Source organism: Lissotriton helveticus, chromosome 7 (genome assembly GCF_964261635.1).
Source record: "Lissotriton helveticus chromosome 7, aLisHel1.1, whole genome shotgun sequence".
In the NCBI taxonomy this organism is placed as follows: Eukaryota; Metazoa; Chordata; class Amphibia; order Caudata; family Salamandridae; genus Lissotriton; species Lissotriton helveticus.
Genome location: NC_136068.1, coordinates 1,350,804,794 through 1,350,828,058, shown reverse-complemented (window position 1 = coordinate 1,350,828,058; position 23,265 = coordinate 1,350,804,794). Strand labels below are relative to the sequence as shown.

Genomic DNA, 23,265 nt, shown 5'->3' with positions numbered 1-23,265 from the left:
TTCCATGGCCACAGCTGCCTTTGCCCCTCACCTGTCTCCCCCCTCACCTGTCTCCGCCCCTCACCTGTCTCCGCCCCTCACCTGTCTCCGCCCCTCACCTGTCTCCCCCCTCTTCTTCAAAGTGCTCTAAAACATGAATTGAAACATTTACCATTATGAACCGTGCGAAGGAGTTTTGTCTGTAGTTAAAAACATTCACCCTATACATTTAAATATCATTTTTTTAAAGTAGGGAAAATAATGATTTCTTTTATCTCGTGAACAGATTTTGTTTTGCTATTCGTGCAGTTTCAGTGTTGTCGAAGCAGCAGTTGTTTCCAGGAGGATGCTCGTATTTTAAACACCAAGTGTTTGTGTCTCTTGTTAAAGTCTAATGTCATGATTGTTAAAGTGGATTCTATTGAGACATGTATGTAATAAACATGTAATGTACAATACTGTTCTGCCAGACTATGTCTAGTTTGGAAGACATTCTTCCATTCCCTAGATGGTAAACTTCAAGTAAACCTGAAACAGAAGAAATGTTGGGAATACACTTGGGATGCACATAATTACATTTGGCTGTGCTAATAAAATGCCACAACACTTGGTTGTGTTTGGAGAGCTTGTGCAGTCGCAGTTTGTGGTAATTAGTATACACGTTTGAGAGGGAAACGTGTCCATCAATATGGATGCTGCTCATTATCCTTAAGTAAATCCAGGTGTTGCTGTAAAGTGCTCTTATCCGTGTTCAAAATCACTAAATGTTCTACAGCGTAAAATGCTCAAACTGAACCCCGTTTTTAATTTAACAATAAAATTAGAATGCACACGCAGTACCCTTTGCCTGAAGGCAGTGCCACGTGAGCAAGGCTATTTTGTGTGTGAAGATGAACATCGCTCAAAGATCTTTAACAATCACTGGTATATTAGGCCTTGTTATGTGCTCTTCAAAGTGATGTGGCCAAGTAAGGGAAGCAAATCCCTCTATAATGTGAAGTAGTGAAAATCAATTCCATATGAAACAGCCTCTTGCAGTTCGTTATAGAAGGATTTCGCCACAGTCGAAGGGTGTAGGCAAAAAGGACCCTCTCCTTATATATCTTAGCTAACATGCATTAGACAAAGATGAAATGAGGCATCCCACTGTGAGGTAAAAGAAGGATCACAGATAATGTCTATTTATCTCAGGATGCTTTGTTACTTTACTATCCTCCTATATTTGTCAGATTTGCACTCCGCAGGATCCGTATGCCGAAACAATGCTCCACCTCCGGACCTTCCGAAAACCCCGAATAATATATCACAGGGTGTTCAGACGATACGGTGAGGGAAAAAACCCCAATAAGGGGAAAAACCCAAAAGAATAAAGAGAAGAAGGAAGGGGACAGCAGGGGATAAGAAGCTGCAAGAAAAATCATACAATGGTTAATACGATTTGTAACCCTACTCTCATTACAATCTCACTAGCAAACAGCCATTATGATTCACCTGTAGAAACCCTTGTGTATACATCTTCATATCGCTGTCCCTTCTGCCTTCCTTCCTTCCTGCACAAACATATAAACCTTATTAATATAGGTGATGTACTACTTCTGCCTAAATAACTTGTTCTCACTAGAAACATACCCCACAGCTTTCTGCAAGAAGCTCTAAAGATAATCTATAACATGTTCCATATCGAAGTCCACTCCAAGAAATGAAAATGCACTATGCATGTGCCACAATCCCCTGTGCACGGGAAGAAGAAACAAAGAGTCCCAGCAATGGCCAGCTGTATCCTCCGGTACAAATAATATACCAAGTTAACTCCAAAGTGCCAAAAGTAAATAAAGCAAACCTAACACGGCATGACGTAGTTCCGTCACTACAGTCATCCGCTTAGGTATTTATATTCCTCAGAGTACAATTGTTTTCCACGTCATGTATTCATGACGGTAGTGCGGAGGTCCTTCCCCCCTGCACTCCGCCACTTGAAATGAGCGTAGAACCCAGGAGAGTTCATGTCTTTGTCCTCACAGCCGCAAGGCACAGAAAGCGAATTCAGAATAGCGTTTCTGAAAGTACAGTGAGAAAGGTAAACAAGACACGCTAGCCAGCGCGAAGCAAAAATACCGGAACTGCTGCCTTACTCCGAGGACGGAGGCGGTTTCCAGAAAGCCTTCTGGAAACAGAACAGGAACACCGGAACAAACATGGAATCACGAGCCCCGATCACCCGGCTCCTCCCACAGATATCCTGTGATCCGCCAGGTACTATGGGAAATGTAGTTCAGTCCCTAAGTCTCATGGGAACTGTAGTTTTGGCAGTTATTCACCATTCCGTCGCTTCCACCTCGCTGTGGAGTTACAGCCAGCCAGGGTAAATAGCATTCGGACACGGACCAGTCAAGTTTCGTTTTCATTTATTTAGTGCAGGTAAAGTCCATGACGTTTCGGCTCCACGAGCCTTGTTCATATATATATATATGTTCCAACAGATGTTCCCTCTCACAGCGTGCTCACAGCCGGTTCTTAGTCTGCAGAAAGGGATCGAATTTGGCTTTAATTTTTATCCCCAAAAAGGATTGACTAACACTTCAGGTATTTCCATTTAAAGGCATATTTAATCCAGTTAATAGCCATCACCAGTTACAACCAATGTGTTTCGACCAGATTGGTCTTGATCCCGGTTAGCAGTAGTCCATCTTTCATGTTCTTTTATACTCAAACTCCCACTCAACCCATAATGAGGCATTGTGGGATTCATAGTTCTTATTTTTTATTTATTTTTTATTTTTTATAGAGTTTTATATAGCGCGAACTAGACCCGAACTGAATCGGGTATCAGAGCGCTTTACATAGCACCAGTTACGTTACATGAGGACACGCATTCATTTTAGGCACGGGGAGATTAAGTGATTTGCCCAGAATCACAGGAGGTTTTTGGCGTCATTACCGAGACTCGAACCCAGATCCCCAGGTCCGAGGTCGAGCGCCCTAGCCGTTAGGCCAGCTCCTCTCAGCCATTCATTCTTGTCACTCCAAACCATTGGAGAGTTTTATATTTTTGAAGGATTATGTACATATTTCAATAGTCTTTAATCCAATAATGATTTTTAAGTCTTACAAGTTTGTATTACACCGTAGATTGTTCGCCTCTTGTAGACTTATTGCCCCTCTCAAGAATTGATTGGCGATGATTATCATTGCAAGTGATTTTTGGGGTGTACTGTTATTTCTAGGTTAGTCTAAACCATTTTAGTATCTTCACTTTTCCATTGGGCAAATGTAGTGACTTATGCAACTGGCTTTGTGCCGCCTTTATGTTAATATATAAAGTTATTTTCTTGTGATGTGCTTTGACCACGGTATATTTATTTGATGTTATATTATTGATTATCCAATTGGGTCTTCATTTCTCTTTTCTTCGATTTACTCCTTCATTGAGTTGTTTTTCATATTCTGGGTAATTTTTTAGGTACTCATAAATGAATATAAAGCTCTTCATCCCAGTTAAGACCATATGGATGCTTTGTTCGAAATTTAATTATCAGCTTGTACTCCAGTCGTCGTAGTTTCATTGTCCTATCCCCACCTCTCTCACTGGCGGGGATTGTTGATAGACCCCAATATTTCATTTGTTCCCAGTCCTGAGTCACATGCGTTTGCATATGTTTTGTCATGGCGTCGTTTTTATCGTCATTTTGTATTGCATGGATGTGTTCAAGAATCCTTTTCTTTAATTGGCACACAGTGCTTCCAATATACTTTTTGTGACAATTACACTCCAACATGTACACAACATAAGTGCTCTCACAATTGATTTTCTGATTGATATAGAAATTTTCCCTTTCGAATCACTTATTTCCTTCATGGTCTTTCCAATTGGACAGGCTTTACACTTTTTGCATTTGCTGAAGCCTTCTTGGAGTTACATAAGCTAAGACTTGGGTTGTGGTCTTGTGTAGTAACTCTCTACTAATTTATCCTTGATTGAAGGTGCCTTCCTGTATGTTATATTAGGTTGGTTGCCTAAGATTTTCTTCATATCTGGGTCTTTTAAAAGGACATTCCAGTGCTTATTCATAGTCTGAAAGATTTTATGATGTTTCTTATTGTAGGTCAAAATAAGTCTGATTTCTGACTGCCCTTGATTGAAGTGTTGGCAGGCAATCAGATCTCAGGCAAGAGATCGGTGGGTTTCGAAGATCCTTTCCGTCTCTATATATACTTTTGAGAATTTCTTTACCTTTTCCGCAACTATTGAACGGATTTACACCATTTAACAAAAAAGTCGTTTTCTTGACCAAGAGCTACCTTTCTGCCAAATTTGGTGTAAATGCGTTCAGCAATTTGGGTTGTAGCCGTGTCTAAAGTTTCCTATGGAAATTAACATGGAGAAAAAGCATTTTAGGACCTTTCTTTTTTCTCAGCCTCCGCTTGCCGATTCACCCTGAAATTTTCCCGACAGCAGCTGAAGTGAGCGTCAAACTAGTTTTAAAAATTTCGCGAAGACTCGTCAAACAACGCCAAAGTTATTGGCAAGTGAAAAAACGTGATATATATATATATATATATATATATATATATATATATATATATATATATATATATATATATATACAAAAAAGAATATATAGTTGGTTTTAATCCAGTTGACGCGTTTTGCTTGCACAGCAAGCTTGGTCACACACTGTATTGTGGGTAAAGACTTGCAATACATATGACGCATGGAAACTAAAGGGGGACTAAAGAATACATTTACCACTTAAGTCAAAATGGCATCCATTTTTTTATGTGCACAAGATGTATTAAAATGTATTAAAATTCATACATGTGTAACCTTAGTGGGGTTGTATAGTATTCTAATTCATACATATAAATCCACAGTGGGGTGACGTGCCCCATATGAGGTTAGGAAACCAAAAGTGGACAAATTAATATTTACCTCTTTTGTAAAAAAACAACAAATTCTATTTGATTTTATTCTGGTGTAGCCACAGTGGGGTTGAATTGTATTATAATTCATACAGCTGTCCCCATATGGTGAATTGCAAAACCTCCGAGTGATTTCTTTATTGAATTTAGTTTGTAAATACCATGTCCGGCGCGCTCCGCCGGCTGCAAGCGATCCACTGCACAGGGCGAGGGAAGGCGAAAGGAGCAGGAACTGGAGATATATATATATATATATCTATATATATCTATATCGATATCTATATATAATATATATAGATATATATCTGGGTTATTGCTCCTTCTACCTTCCCCGCCCTCTGCAGTGGATCGCTGATAGTTGACAGAGGGCGCCAAACATGACATTTCTAGGTACACAAATAAAGCGATCACTCGGAGGTCTGCAAACACCATAGGTTGACTTTAATCCAGGTTACGTGTTTCACTTGCACAGCAAGCTTGGTCACACAGTGATTTGTGGGAATGGGCTGGCAATACATAGGAGATATGGAAATCAAGGGGGGACTACGAAGTACATGTATTCATACGGCCCAATGGCATCCATTTTGTAGTGTTGTAGTGATACACTCAAATGTTTTGAAAGCATACAAAATAACATTTTAATGAAAATTTGTATTACGTCATACATGGATTTCCAAAGTGGATAAAATGTCCCACCTATGAGATTAAATTAAACAAAAACATTAAACATTAAAGGGGGCTAAACTCTGTGTTTAACCAGAGTGCTGAAGTCACATGTCAGACCTTAGTTAAAACGGCACCCATTTTGTAACGTGTATATTGCCATAAAATGATGCAACTAGTTAAACAGTCTTATTGTAATATCACAGTCTTATTTATAAACGAACTTTATACAGAATATACAAATACTACTTGTAGAGTATAAAAAGGAGACTATTTGAGGTACCAGAGGTGTTCCCAGAGCAGACTGGAGCTTAGTGCCTACGAAACCTCTAAATAGACTGTGTTAATGTAAACTAGTCCGGTGTGGGAGAGTTGTACTCTATGGTAAGAGACTCCACCCTCCTCTACTGCACGAAACATTCTATTTGGCGTAGTGCCTATTAATGTTCAGAAATTAAATCGATTAGGTCAGAAAAGACATATATCTCAGACTAGTTACTCCTTCGGCAAAGTGCCCTTAAAGGACTACCTTAAGCAAAACTAGCCCCTTCATGTAGGAATGCTCTCAACCTTTCCCAATACAACAACACTACTCCCAGTCGTCCACCAAGGAACATGTGTAAAAACAATAAGTGCATGTGCAAAATTTCTCAGTAAGTAAAAATTGACATCCAGTGTACCCTCCTTACTTTTTCTACTGCGACTGAAATTGCCTTTATTAACACCTATTCATGCTCGGTAGCTTATGCACAGGAATCATCGACCATAGATATGCTTACCACATTTATTGAACTAATTCCCCCAAGTACTAGGATTGTTATGGGGGAGATTTTAATTGTCAATTTGAGCCCCTAGCCCTTCCTACAGACTCTTCCCTTAATGATGAGGATTCCCTTTGGTAAACCCCCGAACCGCAAATTCCTCCGGTAAAGGCCTGGAATTCCTTGGTTCTCTGGATCAGTGCAGTAACACTAACTCACGCACTGAGGGCATGTAATGGTCCTACTAAATCAGACCAACCAGGGAAGCCTACTTTTAAAAGACCTGGGCAATCATCCTTATTGGATTATATCCTAGTGGAAGCAAGCATATGGCACTGGATTGTTGACTTTGCTGTCTTGCTGAGACCCGACAGTGACCGTAATGCTCTGGTACTCGACCTCAAGCTCCCGGATCTTTGCAGTCCCTCAATTACTACTTCCTCCTGTGGCAGCAATTTAACAGTAGCCAATAATAGAAGGAGAATTAGATGGGAAACCCTGAAGCAGTCACCAGGCTAGGCTGCTGCCTTTTATTCTTTAATTATTTTACCTTTATTGGCAATGGAGGAGGCTGCCCAGACACTCAATTCTCCTGACACCATCGCTCAACTCACGGCTATACATGTGGATCTGACCACTAGCCTGACCAACATTTTCAATCCCCTGATGCACTCCAAGGGTAAGAGGAGCCCTAAATCTACTTGGTTTAATAATTCCTGCCGAATGGCAAAGGGCGCCCTTATCGACGCTATAAAATCCAAAGACAGATCCCTGATAAAAACAGAGGGCTCTATATAGTGATAGTATAAAGCTCGCCAAAAAGAACTGGGAGCTTAAAAGATGAGATGCAATCAAACAGGCACTCACCAACAGGGATATGAAAGCATTTTGGATACTGGTTCGTACAGATAGCTCCACAGAGAACTCACCTATTGAGCCGAACATTGCTGCAGACGCCTGGGAACTTAATTCACAATCACTGTATTCCACACAGGAAACTTTACAGCTCACTGAGGGAACTTTGTCAACTACAGAAGGGAATCCCCTTGAAGATGATGTAGGGTTCACACAGTCTGAAGTGCTAAGCGCAATTGGGAAGCTTCCCCTTGGAAAGGCCCCTGGCTTAGGTAAGATCCCTGGAGATTTATTTAGGGAACAACCTAATATCTGGGGCCCCTATCTATGGGTAATATTTATATTTATTTAACGCCATTTTAAATGGCATGAAAATCCCGGATACCTGGCTAGGACCTGAAATTTTCCAGTATATAAGAAGGGCTCCCCCCTTCTGCCCACTAATTACAGGCTGAACAGCCTGATTGACGTAACTCAGAAGTTGTTTCCTAGGATTGTCCTGGAGCGTCTCCAGTCCTGGGTGGACGAGCATGAGATTCTGAGTGCGTATCAGGCTGGTTTTCGTAAAAACATTTACACTATTGACCAAATCTTCAGGCTCCAATTATTATATTGGAAGACGGTGTCAATAGAGGGTGGGAGCCTCTATTTGATCTTCGTTGATCTTAAATCAGCCTTTGATTTGGTACCTCGAGACAAACTGTGGGTGGTTTTAGAGCAAATGGGCATTCTGCCCTACTTGCTGTCTTTGAATAAGTGCCTGCACACTGTAAATTTTGACCAGGTGAGATACGGGAAATATGGGGAATTAACCCCCCGTTTCACAGTAAATAGAGGTGTAAGGCAGGGATGTGTTCTGGCCCCAACACTGTTCTGTTTTTTTATTAACGCTCTGGTGGACCTATTAAATGAGGTAACTAACAATGATGCTCCAAAGCTGGTCCGTGACAAGGTGCCAGCAATGATGTTTTGGGGATGACACCTTGTTACTATCAAAGTCTCTCATGGGCATCCAAAGGATCCTTGACTGCTTCTTTCTATTTTGCATAGACAGGGGTTTGGAGGTTAACACATCAAAAACCAAGTACATGGTTTTTAACCCAAGCAAAACATCTCGCCCAAATTCTTCCCTTAATGGCACCCAGCTAGAGAGGTTAGCTGTCTTTGATTACCTTGGTGTTACACTGTCAGAAACATTTGGATGGGACCCGCAGCAAGAAAAGGCAGGCTTAAGGTTAGCACAGATGGCTGGCTGAATAGTACAATCGTTCAGGAACTCATCATGTAGACAGCTGGGCCCCCTAGCTGAAATTTATAAAGTCCAAATTAGGAATGCTTTAATGTATGGGGCAGATCTCTGGGGTCATCTTCCTGCAGGTGGACTGGCTAAATCTGAGAACAAGTTAATGAGGCAGCTTTTGGGTCATCCCCCTACGTATGGATCTTGGGATTAGACCCATACAGGAGGAGATTGGACTGCGACGCTTGATTTTCTGGTGTAGACTATGGGCGAATCCCGAATTAACAGCCTACCAGTCTGAACTCAAGGCGATTCTGGGACTCCCAGGGGTGGGAAAACTATCCTGGTTTGTACACATAAAAGACCTGTCCTCCAAATTAGGTCGGCCAAACCTATGGACTCACCCTGAGGGAAGTGTCCCTGACAACATTGCACCTAGAACTAGTTAAAGCTTACAGACTGCTTAGACTGGCTGAAATTCAGGGGAGCATAAAACTAGACCGCCTAACTTCTGACTTCCTTAATTTTAAAGACCAGTATCTATTTGAGTCTTTCCTTGATGTTCATCCATCCATAGCGAGGAAACTATATATACAGTTCAGATTGGGTTCCCTGCCGGTTCATGCATTTACAAGCAAATGGTCAAAAGCTACTCCCATTGGATGTCCTGCTTGTAACAGCCAAGAAGAGTCAGCCATTCATGTTTTCTTCTTTTGTCCTGGCTATAATGCAGCCAGTAGGTATTGGCTCTTATCACTATGCAGGAATTTGGGGTATAGGCAGTTTCTGGAGGCCTTTAGAGTTTTGAAAAATGACACCCATCCTCCGATTGTTTTTGCTGTGTCCCGTTTCCTCAATTCTATGTGACATAGGCGTCGTAAGTTTTTTTAATTCCCCCATTATATGCTAAATGTCCTTTTTGTATTTTCTACTGTTTTAACACTATCAATTCATAAAATCATTGTTTTAACATCTTTTTAACTTATGAAACTTGATTAACTCATTTGTATTCTGGTCACATTTTGTAATGTTTACTGTTGTTTTTATTGCCCAAATCCAGTGATCTGTGTATTTTATTTGCTGCTGTAATAGTCTATAATGACCGAAATAAAGCTTGGAAAAGGTTAATGGTAAAAATTGACATAGACTTAAAGAGAAAATTCATTTAAGGAAAGCAGATCTCTTATCTGTCTAGTTGGCTCTTCCACCGTGACGATAGAAGAAAAGGGTAGGGGGGTTCCAGTGAAGTTGGTTCTCAGATTCTGCCCCTTCCTTTTCTCCTGTGTGAAAAAGAAGAAAACATTTAAAAATCCATAAGAAATCTCACAGTGGGGATTAAAACTTATGTCAAAAACAAAGTATGCACTAGTATGCAGCATGCACGTAGTGAAAAGTAAACAGAATAATCTACAACAAGAAGATCTCAGCAATCCGATGCCTGTGCTGTTCCATTATTCATGTAAATGAATGCTCATTTCTTCATCTTGGTTAAGCCCTTCCGGGTTTTTGGTTTGGAGGTTAATTATATGCCAGGATTCTTTTTCACGCAAATGAAGGACTCTGTTTTCCCCTCTATGTGTGCATTCAATCTGTTCTATTGCAAAAAAGGGTAATAAGGAATTGTTGGAAAGATGGTACTCAGCAAAATGTCTTGCCACAGGGTAGTGAGGGTCTTTGTTGGTGATGCCCCTCATATGTTCCATCACCCTTTTCTTAGTGGCTAGTGTGGTGCTGCCTACATATCTTTTCTTGCAGGGGCATTCAAGGATATAGATGGTGAATATGGTGCCACATGTGAGGAAATGTTTGATAGTATTTTCCCCTGCTGGAGCTATTTCTGCAGGCCTTACAATGACCACAGGGGAAGAAGCCTTGGGGGTTAATCTGTGTATACAGGTTTTTGTTGGTAATGTCCCCTTTAACCATCCCCTTTCTGTATGTTATCTGTGGTCTATCTTGTATGGTGTGGCCTAAGACTGTGTAATGACTTGTTTCTCTGTATGTTTTGGTGCTTCTGTCAGTCACCAGGTCATTACTTACCACATCCTTTCTCAGGATCCAGAAAGACACCACATTCCACAATACTTACCCAAGAAAGGAATAAACACTGACCACATATAAGACCATTGCCGAGGAGCTCGCAAATAACAACAAGTAACAACACTTCCCAATCCAAGAGGGTAAACAACGCATGCTCCTCCTGGCAATGTAATTTAGACATCCCTGATGGAAGGCACTTTCCCTTCCGTATCAACAATTACCCATTAGAGGGGAATCACCCATCCCTCTGTAAGTACTTGGTAAAAAAAAGGGGTTCCAACCTTCCCTCACAAGGAATACCAACAAATGATATGCTCTAGTGTTTCTTTATTACATGATAATAGGATGACAAAAGAAAGAAATAACTAAACATCACAGTAAACATTAGCAGCAATCATCAGCACATAGATATACATAGAGCCTGAAAATAAAAGCATAGTTAGATAAAGTTAGATATACATCGAACACCTCACCATAATCTTAGGCGTCTTGTCATCTGAAGAAGGGTCCATCTCTCTTTCCCTCACTGGTTGGTTCCGGACTCTCTGTTGCACAAACACGTCTGCACATCTGCACCGTGATGTATCATCAGACCGCCAAAACACCAGACCAGCATCTCTCCAGCATCTCAGAATCTCAGAATCTCTCTGCCTCTCAGAAACTCTCTCTGCCTCTCTCACGGACCCCCTTTCTCTAATATAGAACTCTATCCTCTGTCGAAGCTTCTGGAAGAACCCGCCTACCTTTCTCACAAGATTCCTGTACCTTTCCACACCAAGCACCCAACAGCAGCTGGCCAAGCATTTTGTTATGGCGCCAATGCGAAGAAGGCACATTCCTCCTGATAAGAACTGGTCTGCTCTGGTTCACTGCCGGTGAACAACACATGTAATCTCAAATATCACCTCTCACCTAGAGAGGCTCAGAAGATGGCTGCAGTTTAGAATATGGAGTTGCTCAAGCATAGGCCTCTACTACTTGGAAAGCAGAATGCTATTATACCACGTCAAAGCCAATAGGCTAAAGTCATAATTCACCTAACTCAAATAACACTATGCCTTTAATCCCTCAGTATCCACTATGGAGCACATGTGTGCACCATCACCAACAACTCTGCACATCGATATCCCATACCTTCTATTCTTTGGCAAGATTATTGTAATGCAAGACCATCCTACATTAAGGCTAAAGTAACATAGCACACTAAAGTCAGTTCACAATGGTGGTGATCGAGGGTCATCACAGATCATCAGACCACTAAAGTGGCTCATTCACTACAGACTGGGTCACTTGTAAGGATATTCCAGTTCCGTATCAGAATTTTAGTTATTTTTTTGGACTACCTATTGTCGGTAAGGATCACTCTGGTCGTTGTGTCCTCCTCAGTGTTATTTTTGCCATTCAATGTTTCCTCTCAATTTTGTCAATTTTATCTCTTGCTCTGTTCAAAACCCAGTTAGGATACCCTCTTTCTCTGAACCTCGTCATCATGTTCTCTTGTTCGGTCAAGAAACTTTCTTGTGTACTGCAGTTTCTGCTTCCTCTAAGCAGTTCACAAACGGAATGCTCCATTTGAGTGTTTCAGGGTGACTGCTGAGAGCGTGGAGAAGACTGTTCCCTGCTGTGGTTTTCCTGTGGAGTTAGGTGGTCATACTGTTGTTTATGATTTCAACCACTACATCGAAGTATTCAATCTGTTTTTTACTGATCGTGTATGTGAGATTAAGATTGAAAGTGTTGTTATTTAGTTCTCTGATCATGTCTGCAGCACTTTCCTCACTACCTTTCCACACCACAAACAGGTCGTCGATGTACCTGTACCACCTTATCACCTTGTTGTATCTGGGGTCTAGCTTGAGTTTTCTGAGAACTTCCTCTTCCCATACCTCTGAAACAGATTAGCAAAACTGGGGGCAGCGCAAATACCCATGGCAGTGCTGAGGACCGGCTTATGCATGGTGCCATTGAATAAAATCATGTTATCAAGGAGACAAAATGTCATGAGTGTTAATAACATTTCAGTATCTTCCAGGTAACTTTTGATTAAGTGTTGACAACATAGGACACCAAGTGAGTGGTCAATAATAGAGTACAGTGAATTGACATACATGGTAATCATAAAATAGTCTTATTCCCACACAATGTCCTTGATTTTGCCCAGGAAATCTTTGGTGTCTCTTATGTGTGAGGGAAGTTTCTCTACATAAACACGGAGAAAGTGGTCTATGTATTTCGAAATGTTTTCTGTGACATAGCCAATAGAGGATACAATTGGTCTGCCAGTTGGTACTTTTGGATCCTTATGTACCTTAGGTAGCAGGTACAAAATGGGAGTTCTGTGGTAATCACACTTAGGATAACAACATTCTACCCATTGCAGGATCCCATTGTCTTTGTACTCAGTGAGCATATCCCACACACTGACTATACTCGCGTTGTACTCATGTACATCGGTGGTGACATAAAATCTGGTATCTTTGAGTTGTTTAGTGGCCTCAGCAACTTAGGCTGCTCTATCCCAGAGTACAATGTTTCCATCTTTGTCGGGAGGGCAGATGATAATATTCTCATCCTCATTCAGAGAATTAATAAATTGTCATTGTTTTTTCGTAAAGTTGGTGGGGGCAATGTTTTTATTGTATTTGCTCTCTTGAGTTCATCTTCCAATGTTTTTAGTTCTTGTAGGAGTGACTCCCTGTCCTCCCAAGCATACTTCACCAAGATAGTTAGCACTACTTTCTTTTTATTGGGAAATATTTTTTAGATTGTGCCTACTAAGTTGTAAGTTGCAAGACATATTGTGAACTTACCAAGAATATACAGGCGCTTAGAGCCCACCCGTTGCTTACCATTGGTTGACTTTCCTTTCACTCTCATTTGCTTCATATTTGATGGCTTGCCTTGTCAATCAGTACCTCTTTATTTGTGTCCAATTTGTGTCCATCCACTGATCCCTTTCAGGGACCTATTTTCTTCGATTGTATTAAAAATGTCACAAGAGTGGGTGTGTGTTTTATAACTGTCTCAAAAAGTGTGCCTTTCTCCCCCCCTTTCGCGCTCTCTATCTCACCTGTGTGCTTCTCCGTGCTCGCTTTCTAGCCTAGTGCTCCTCCTCCTTACTCTCCATCTATGTTGCCAACTGTGCCCTCCTCTCTCACCTCACCCACCTCACCCATTGCTTTTCCTCCTAACCCCTGTACTCAGGGCTTTAAGTGGTCTGAACAATCTTGGAAGGGGTCGCTTAAAGGAGATTGGCCTATTTAATTAAGGGTGTGGCTTAAAAACACGTTCGCGTAAAATCTGTGCTTAGCATAATGTGCCGCCCAACTGATATTTTGCTGTTGCTATCATTGCACATATGAAACAACAAGTAACAATATACATACAACAAGTCAGGACTATTGGCTTTGTCAATGGTTGTTAGGTGCATAAAATAACTAAGCAACAGTTATGGCTTTGTTGTATATACTATTGAAAATGCTTCAGTTCTGAAATGATGAGACTCTGAAAGAACTATAACAAGAGTCTTTGAAGTTGCTTCAAATACAGTGAAGGGCAATACTGCTTTTTTTCGCCTTTGGGATGAGGGCTATAATGAAGAGCATGCTAGATTGCCGTCTCAGCACCTTCTTTCAAGAACTGCCTGTGCTGAACACCGGCAGTACCGGCCCACTTAAAGTCCTGCCTGTACTTCCATGTTGCTTGCCTCTCCACAGCATGATCTATAATGCTCTATTGCCCTTTGCTTCTTCCTCCACAACTTCTCTCTCTTTGTGTTGCTTCCCCCTGTCTGTTCTCTCCTCTCTCTGCTATTGCTTCTCCTCCCTGTTTTGCTTCTGCCCAACTATGCCCTCCTATGTCGCCCATTGGTTCACTTCCCCTCCCCTGCACTCCTTGTTACTTCCCTTCTCAAAGCGATATTGCTTACCTCCAGTCATGTTGTTTCCCACACCCTTACTGTGCCCTCCATGTTGCTTGCCCCTTACTGGCACTTCAATAAAGAAAATTACTCTTGCTATTTTTCAGGGGTGTTTGCGTTGTGCATGTGCCATGCAAAATGACGTGACCGCCATGTCCATAGTGTCTTTTTTAAGGTAATTTCCTTTAGGCGTACTGTACAGCATCGGGGATGTCAATCAATCAATCATTACTTTATCCGATTGACATCGGCAATCATAAAAGTACAATAAAAACAATCATGAATGTATATTAAGAACATCAATTAATATTATTGCGTAAAGTAAGTTCCATACAGAGTCAGTCTCAAGCATAAGCATAATACACAGCTATTAAAAATCTCGATACATACCAACAAACAGTAAAATTATCTAAAATTGTAGATATAAGATAGCGGGTGTCACTTGATTAAAATTCAAATGTACAAATTATTGGTGTATATACTTTTGTCTCAGATTAGCCCAATTGGGACAAATTAAAACAATATGTAAAGTGTACAGTGCAGATAACTCATCACAAGAACATATGGGAGTTTATTGTGGCCTATGCCACCCTGCTACAAGCTACGGGAACATATTCAAATAAAAATACGTTAGCAATCTTCTGTGGTTAACCAGCATACCCAATGGTAAATAAAATTCCATTTTATCAATAGAGTTTACCATAGCATAATGTGTGCAGCAAGATTTACGCTGTGAATCTTGATTTCTAACTTTTTGAGAGTACTCTTAAAATGCTTTCTTGACTCCTGCAGTAACTGATTTGGAGATTTTCTCTGGTGAATTAAAAACATGCTATAGGCCCAGATTTAACAGGGTGGTTTTTATATAGCTCAGTCATGGTATATGCAAGCTATAATTCAAATTCAAACAATCTCTTAACATTAATCTGTTAAAATCTAATTCTTTTTTAGTCCATATAAAGCACCATAAAATTATGGGGTGCATACATATATAGTCAGCTAAATATTTTGCCCCTATCTCTTCATGAGCTATTTCTGCAGGGACATTCTGTGGGATTGGTAACATTTTCCTTAGATATTTAATTTCTGCTGTTTGTATTGAGATAGGTGATTTGCAACCCCAGATTTCTGCCTCATAGGTTACATTTGGGACACACTTAGCACTATAGAGGTGTAGTATAGACTTTATATGATTATAGCCTAAACGCCTAGAAAAAGCATCAATACTGAAAGCCACCCCATTAAAGGATTGTGTATGTGATTTCAATAATGGCACCCAGGACAATTTGTCTTCCAACAGTATACCCAAGTAGCTGAACCTGTCCACCTTGCCTATAGTATTATCCTTTAACACATATGTTCTAGTCTTGGTGCCTATGGGTCCTAAGGTCATAGTATATGATTTAGAATTACTAATTTTTAGGCCCAAATTTTCTATAAAATAGCCTAATAGAAGTTGCAGGTTATTTGCTTTGTAGGAAATAAGAATGGAATCATCTGCATACAACAAAGGGGGAACCATTCTATGTCCTATCCTTAGGACGTCTTTGCACAGATCCCTTAAAACCGATCTTATTGATTTATATATAAAATAAAAAGGAAAGGAGCTCAAATTCTTCCCTGGCGGACCCCTCTCCCTAGCTGAAAGTGCTTAGTGCATTCTCCTGATGAACCAAATCTTACCGTTGCTTTAAACCCCGCGTGTAAGTTGTGCAAAAGCGCCACTATGGCCTCTATCAACCCCATGTCCCTCAGCGCAGCCCACAACTTAGATCTTACCACTGTGTCACTGGGCCCTCCATGTTGCTTGCCCCTTACTAACACTTCAATAACGAAAATTACTATCGCTATTTTGCAGGCATGTTTGCATTGTGCATGTGCCATACAAAATTACGCGACCGACACGTCACAATGCCTTTTTTTTAGGGTAATTTCCTTGCCAATGCTTTTTATTTTATTATTTTATTGAGCTTTTGAAGCAAAAGGTTCATGCAGGAGACAATGCCTGTGAGGAGGGGGAATCAACCCCTAGGCTTTGAGAGAGCAGCTCACTGTAGGTTTCTTTCATGTTGAGTACATTGAGTAGCACCGCCTAAAACCCTGATCTCTGTTCCTACAGGCATGCAGGATAGAGTCCTCTCTCCTCCTAATATGCACTTAAAAGCAGCGTGGTTAATTCACCAAGCTGTTAATGACCTCCCCCATGCTGTCTGGTTTGTGAATGGGGGAGTCCCATGCGGTCTGATTTGTGAGTCGGGGAGGGGCGGGGGTGGAGGGGGGCATGGCCCCAACGAAAGAAACACTTAACAAAGCAATGAGATTCTGTCTGACATCGAATTGGCAAATGATACTCAGTGATCCTCCCAGAACAGTGGACCTTATGTCCTGGTAGGAAAAGATCGTACAACTTAGAGTTATAGTATGTCTTTACATTAACCTGTTTCATTAGAACTGTTTGAGAGATGTGGATACAATGGCAGAAAACACGAGCACACCCGGAGTCGGATTAATATCGATAAACGAGTTTTAGGTGACCACCGGATTTATGTGCTGCCTAATATTGCAACCTCGAGTCACACTAAGACGTCCAAAGAGCCTCAGTGTCGCCCTTAAAGTGTATTGTATATAAACGCAGTGATTTTTATCCTTCCCTATGATGTCACAGGGATTCCATCAGACCCTGTAAATTCGAGTTATAGTTACTAGGCCCTGCACTCGGGCGAAGTCCACATGGTGCAAAACTGTGAAACATGTGTGCATTTATTACCATGGGATCTAGGCCAAGAGACGAGGATGACGTGTGAAAAATCGAAGCAAATAAAAGTATATTTGCAATATTCGCTATAAATATTTCCTTTCATCATCAGCGAACGCGAGAAGAGGATAATACCCGGCATTGAAAACCTTAAACTAACAGAATCCGGTGTGAACCTTTCATCCTGGATTATTACTTAAACGACTCCATGAGCATCCTAAGGCAAGCCTCTGCTGCCTGTTTAGCCGTGTAATAGTCTGAAAGACGGTAAATCCGAGGGCTTGACTGCTTCCAATTATATTTCAGTTTACAGATCTGCTTAGTTACCGAGCATTAGATGTAGGGCTTTTTCATTTTGTAGTATTTCTTTCTTTGACTTTTTCACCTGCTTTGACGCTTGTTTATTTTTTCCCCGTTTTATTGGTGTCTATTTTAATTTTTGGCTTTGGCCAGTAAAAACATTATGTTGCAACCAATATATTTCCGCATTTATTTGCCAATAGTGTCCACTCACAGGTTGATGTCGGTAGGGTTTATGTGTGCTACGTAGTCCTAAACAATAAAAGCATGCTCGCCTCACAACAGTCACATTGTAGGACTAGAACATGAGCACCTACGCAGCTTTATAAGCCTTTTCATTTTTGTTGACTCTTTGTGATAGCTCTATGTAGCGTTGATAGTCTACCAGCTATTCCTGACAGCATGGAGAGACACTACAATGAAACACATTTCATTACTTTTTCTTTTTTTAATATAAGTAAAAATGGAAATCTGAGTGTCTGGGTGTCTTAATTACATGTTGCAATTACAGTATTTTAAAGAGAACTATGGATTGTGTTTGTAAATTCTGAATAGGGAATTAATATGTTATTGTTGTGAATTATATTTCACCTGCAGGCTAGCAGAGAGAGGGCTCGCCTTGGGAGGATCTGACGGCGGGGTGAGTAATTTCCTTTTATGATTTACTTCCTCAGAAATGAATTTAAAGCAACTTGGTAACTGCAAGTACACGCAGTGGTAAAAGAGGACTGTGAGGCAAGTTCATGATGTGTGTTTCCCTGTGAGACTACATTCTTTCCAATTTTCAACCACAGCCTCAAAAAAGCAGTAACTTCAAGGGAAATCACGGAAATCACATAGCAGAAATACATCCAGGGGCCTGAAACTTGACAACACTACATTCTTCCGAGTTAGGAGGAAATAAAGGCAAACAAATGATGCAAACCACAATTAATCAAGCACAAGGTAACACGTGCCTTGTCGCCAGGCCCCCTTGCATTAAGGACATCACACGGCACAATGCCGAACAGGTAATCGTGCACCAGTCTTGCTTAGGGGATACAACAACTAAACAGGGGGAACTAGTGGGCTCCAGTTCGTGCCAATATACCGCATCAACTCCTATCATCGGCCCTGCCTATAATTCAAACTGCCTGGCTTCACCAAATGGAGTCCTCACCATCAGTACTCCTCAGTTCCCCACCTCTATAAGACCTGTGACGCCCACTCAAACAGCCTTTCAACATGTAAATTTAAAGGATATCACTGTCGTCTTTAGGAGATATGACGGTCGGATCCAGGAAAGCCAGATTAGCGGGAGCACGAATACCGAGGAACCCACTAGAGTCATCCCACTGGGTCCTATCCCTGAGGACGAACGAGTGATTACTCTATCTCTGCACTACAAATCGGCTACTGAGGACATGGAAATAGGGGGGAATAGTAGCAGGCCCTCGCAATACAATCATATGAGGACCAAGTATAAACAAGTGCAGAGGGCCACGGCCTCTGGGACCATCAAACAATGAGACTCGCCAGCAAGAGATAGCGTCGAACCTCCTACCCAGCAACTTGGAGAATTAACACAATCTTGCATAAACCGTGCTGGACGGAGGGGGGTAGATCACCTCGGAGTGAGATTAGCATTCATCCCCCACTATATCTCAAACGGCCCTTCGGATATCTTAAAGAGAGGGAATCTTCTACAACTATTCCAACATATACCATCCTTGAAACACCTAACCTCAACTGAACTCACCTCGGTAACATTTGCTCATATCCCAGGGACAACGACATCAGAATCCACAATTACCAACTGGGACTCAACAGCAACCAGAGAGGCCGTACTGAAAGAGGCCCCAACTTTTGAGGAATGGGGCATCAAGTTAGAACTCACTCGACCACGGAAATATCCTTATGTCCTACTTGAAGACGATACAACAACCCCAAGGGGATCTATATTGAAGGGAGTGTGGGGTGCAACGGATGGCTAGCTTTTTAAGGACCACAAAGACATCCAACCTCCTGATTGTCCACTGCGGGACCAAGGATAGGACTATCAGTTGTCAAGCAGCAGCTCAGAACTACGAGGGGAGAATTCTGCTGGCAACTTCCAGGGGCAGCAATCTTTATTCCCCCATCTAGAAAGCTGAATTTATTCTGATCTGTAGCACCTTCATGCCTCCAGCCAAGAACGCAGGCATTAAATAATCATCTCTCTATCTTTTGGAATGTGGCGGGTCTGGCTTCAACGTTACGTCCCAGGCTGGTCTGGAATTCCTTATAAGCAACAACATCTTATGCCTTCAGGAGACATGGTCCCTGAACCCCACAGCAATATACAGATTCTGTGGAGTGTTTCAACCAGCAGTGAAAACAAGCCTTTCTGGGTGGCCTTCAGGGGGTCTCTCGATTTCCTATAAGCAATCAGTTATAATTTCGACTCTTCCACTTTACAAACTCACGGGAATCTGCAAGCCTTTGCCATAGAAGGTCTAAAAATTGGTAAGAAAGTCCCCCCTCTGCTTTTTATCAACTGTTATTTCAATCCTCCCAATACCCAAGGAGCTTGTGCCATGAGCTCCTTGTGCGCTAGCATAAAATAAATCATTGAATCCCATCTGTCTCATGAAGTTATGCTGGCAGGGGAATTTAGCACCAAATCCCTTGGCAGTCACTACAATGCTTTGCGAATGAGTAAGGAACAAGAAGAACTCAATGACCTTCTCACGTCATTTGGCTTAAAGTCAGCAGACCAGATACGGATGTGCCCTGAGAATAAGAGGCGACACACATTTAAGAATATTTCCACAATCGATTACAACTTTATGTCAAATCTCCTGGCAACCCGTCTTCGTAGTTTTTATATAATAAACCATGAAGAAAGTGCTCATAACCCTTTAGTCATAAGTGTGGACCTAAATCATCTGACAGCAGACAATGGCCAGGAGCTGGGTTTCTTGATGGAGTTGGAACACATACTTTAGTCAGGAGAATCAAGTGTCAACCCTTCCTCTCGCCTCAGGCGGGCAGATGGCTCCCCAAAGGGAGAATCTGCCATATGGACCAACCAGGTGAACTACTCCTTACTAACTGTGATTCCATGACAAGAGCCCTCACAGAATCTCTTCAGGTGTGTAGGAGTCCCTCAAAGTGCACACAGCAAACACCATGTCAACCAAAGAAATTTCTGTCTCAATGGAACAGTAATCCCACGCAGAAAAAACTAAGGAGCAGCACTCCCCTGGGGAAGCTTAACCCGACGTCCAGAAATCTAACAACTTTAAAAGAAGCACGGAAAGCCCACAAAAAAGCTATCTGGGCCTTGAAATGAGCTCAACAGGAGGAGGAATTGAAAAAAACTGTTATGCTCAAAGAAAGATCTCTAGCCCATTTTTGTAGGTACGTGAACAACCTAAATTCACTTGGGATATCACGGGAAAACAGGGCTTCAGCATCAGATTGGTAGATCCACGTCAGCAGATTGTTTCTCACTAACAAGCACAAGCACGCTAAACTGCGTTGTCTGTCGCAATCAGAAGTAGACCAAGACCTAACCTCACTCTTGGAAATAGCAAAGCTGATAAAGGCAATGAAGGCCAGTGGAGCGCCTGGTCCAAATGGACTCCCAACCGGGATCTTCCAGTGTGCCCCAGAAGACTGGGTATGGTTACGAACACCTCTTTTTAACACCGTTTACATACTGGGCAAAACACCTGAAGCCTGGCAAGGATCAATAATATTATGCCCGATTTTTAAAAAAGGAGATCCACTAAAACCGAGCAATTGCTGCCTAATAGCACTGTTAGATCTGGAAGCTAAAGCATTTGCCTGAATACTATTGAAAAAAACTGGAAAGCTGGGCAGAAGAAAATGAGTTGCTCCCCTTTTTCCAAACTGGCTTTCGCGCAGGAGCTGCCACTACTGACAATATTACAGCATTATCCGCCCTCTGCCATAAAACAACCCAACAGAACCAACCCCCATTGTTCTGCTGTTTTATCAATCTCAGCGCAACATTCGATAAGGTTGACAGACACACCCTATGGATGAAATTAGCAAGCTGGGAAATTCCATCCCCTCTCCTGAAGGCCATTGTTTCCCTGTGTTCTGACACCTGGGTGCGAGCGATAACAAGACCTACATCTTTATCTGCCAAAATGTGCACCACTGAGGGTCTGAAACAAGGCTGCTTGGTGGCACCCCTAATTTTCAACTTGTACACAGCAGATTTGGGGAAAGCTCTGTCGAAAAGATGTCTGGTTCCACCCCTCTTTGGCCACCGCCCCTTCACATTCTTCAATTCGCGGATGACATAGTCATCATGGACCACACCATAGTGGGGCTCCAACATGCCTTGACCAGCCTACACATTTATAGTGCACACACTCCTCACCATTAATCCCAACAAGACAAAAATCCCTGAATTGCGCCGGCACAAGTTCCAGAAACCCTGCTGCCAGGCATGTCTCCATGCTCGCTGTGCTGCCCTTGTGGTGAAGGAATGTCTGATGACCCAAATTCCTACGGCTAGCATGAAATAAGACAGGAAGGGAGGGGGACACTTAGGACAAGTGTTTCATAGCACAATCAGCCATCCAGTGCATACTTCACAAACCATTTATCCTCATTTCGAAAGGTGCTCAAGGAACATGCTCATCAAAATTGATTTTTTTCTCTAGCATTGGCAAAATAAAATGGTTTGCATTTATTACAAATGACACATAACCCGAAATCTACCCATTATTTACTTAGTAAACACATTGAGTACAATGGTCCATGCTCGTCTCCTCTGCTAGCTGGCAAGGAACACCATCACTTGAATGTTTGTCCCAGTCTCAGGGCCTGATGTACAGTTTGAAGCAGTGAGATTCCCACCTGCCTAATTGGTTGATACGATTCGCAGTGTGGACGACTTTGTGTGTAGTGATTGCTGCCCCAATAATAAAGGAATAAGTGGCCTAATGCTTTCCCGAGTTACCTGACAATCTCAGACAGGCTTGTATTATTTGATTAAACTGGTGGCGCAAGAGGTGAGTACTGTCTGCAGGATAGAGCAGGTAACCCTCCTTGGGTGCCCTGAGTTCCAGGAATGCCTCCAGAAGTTGCACAGGGGCTGTAGTGAAATCGTCCTGCCTGCCCCTCACTAGAGCTTTTCCTGGTTACCCAAGGGAAGTGTCAACACAGTTCCTGTAACGCTCTCGTGTTGCCGGGGCAAGCAATAGTTCTTCTAGTTTTGTAAGCCACAGGCCCAGTGCAGAAGATGCCAAAGCTGGGTAGGGAAAGATTCCATCGGAGGCTCACATGTTGGCATGTTGCCAAAACCATTGCCACCGGAAAAGAGATAATGTATCGGCCGCAATATTCTTGGTGCCCTCCATGTGTCAAACCATGCACTCCACATTCCTATATAAACACAACGGCGCCAGTTCCCTCGACAGGCTAAGTACCATTGGACAGGTTGCTGATTGGGAATTGATTGCCTGTGCCACTGCCATGTTGTAAGACCAGAGGAGGATTCTCTTATCAGATAAGATGTGGGAGCCAAGAAGGAATGGGCCACTATGAGGAAAAGTTCCAACACTGGGATGTTTGCTGTGGCCATCCTTGTTCACCATGTGTTTGACATTTTCCCCAAATCCTCTCTCTCTGGAGTGTTTGTCAATAGAGACCATCCATAGTTCGATGCCCATGATGATATCCAAACCAGGGAGCTGTTAAATTGCCCCAGAAACTGAGCCTACATCTAGAAGTCCTCTCTGAACCCCTTGCTAAGCCTCACTAGGTGATGTTTGAGGGATAATGTGGATGTTACATGAGTCAGCCTTCTCTCAAAAACTCTCCCTGCTGGGAG

The 23,265-nt window shown here is 42.0% G+C and overlaps 1 protein-coding gene across 2 annotated transcripts in view; it reads left to right on the top strand.

Annotated features, from left to right (window-relative positions):
- The window catches only part of OGFOD3 (2-oxoglutarate and iron dependent oxygenase domain containing 3), a 1,262,510-nt gene that overhangs the window by 582,072 nt on the left and 657,173 nt on the right, over positions 1-23,265 (top strand). For both annotated transcript variants that reach the window (XM_078654650.1, XM_078654651.1), the window contains one exon: positions 18,030-18,072. In XM_078654650.1, the coding sequence (XP_078510776.1) occupies positions 18,030-18,072 (43 nt within the window). The remainder of the gene's footprint in view (positions 1-18,029; positions 18,073-23,265) is intronic.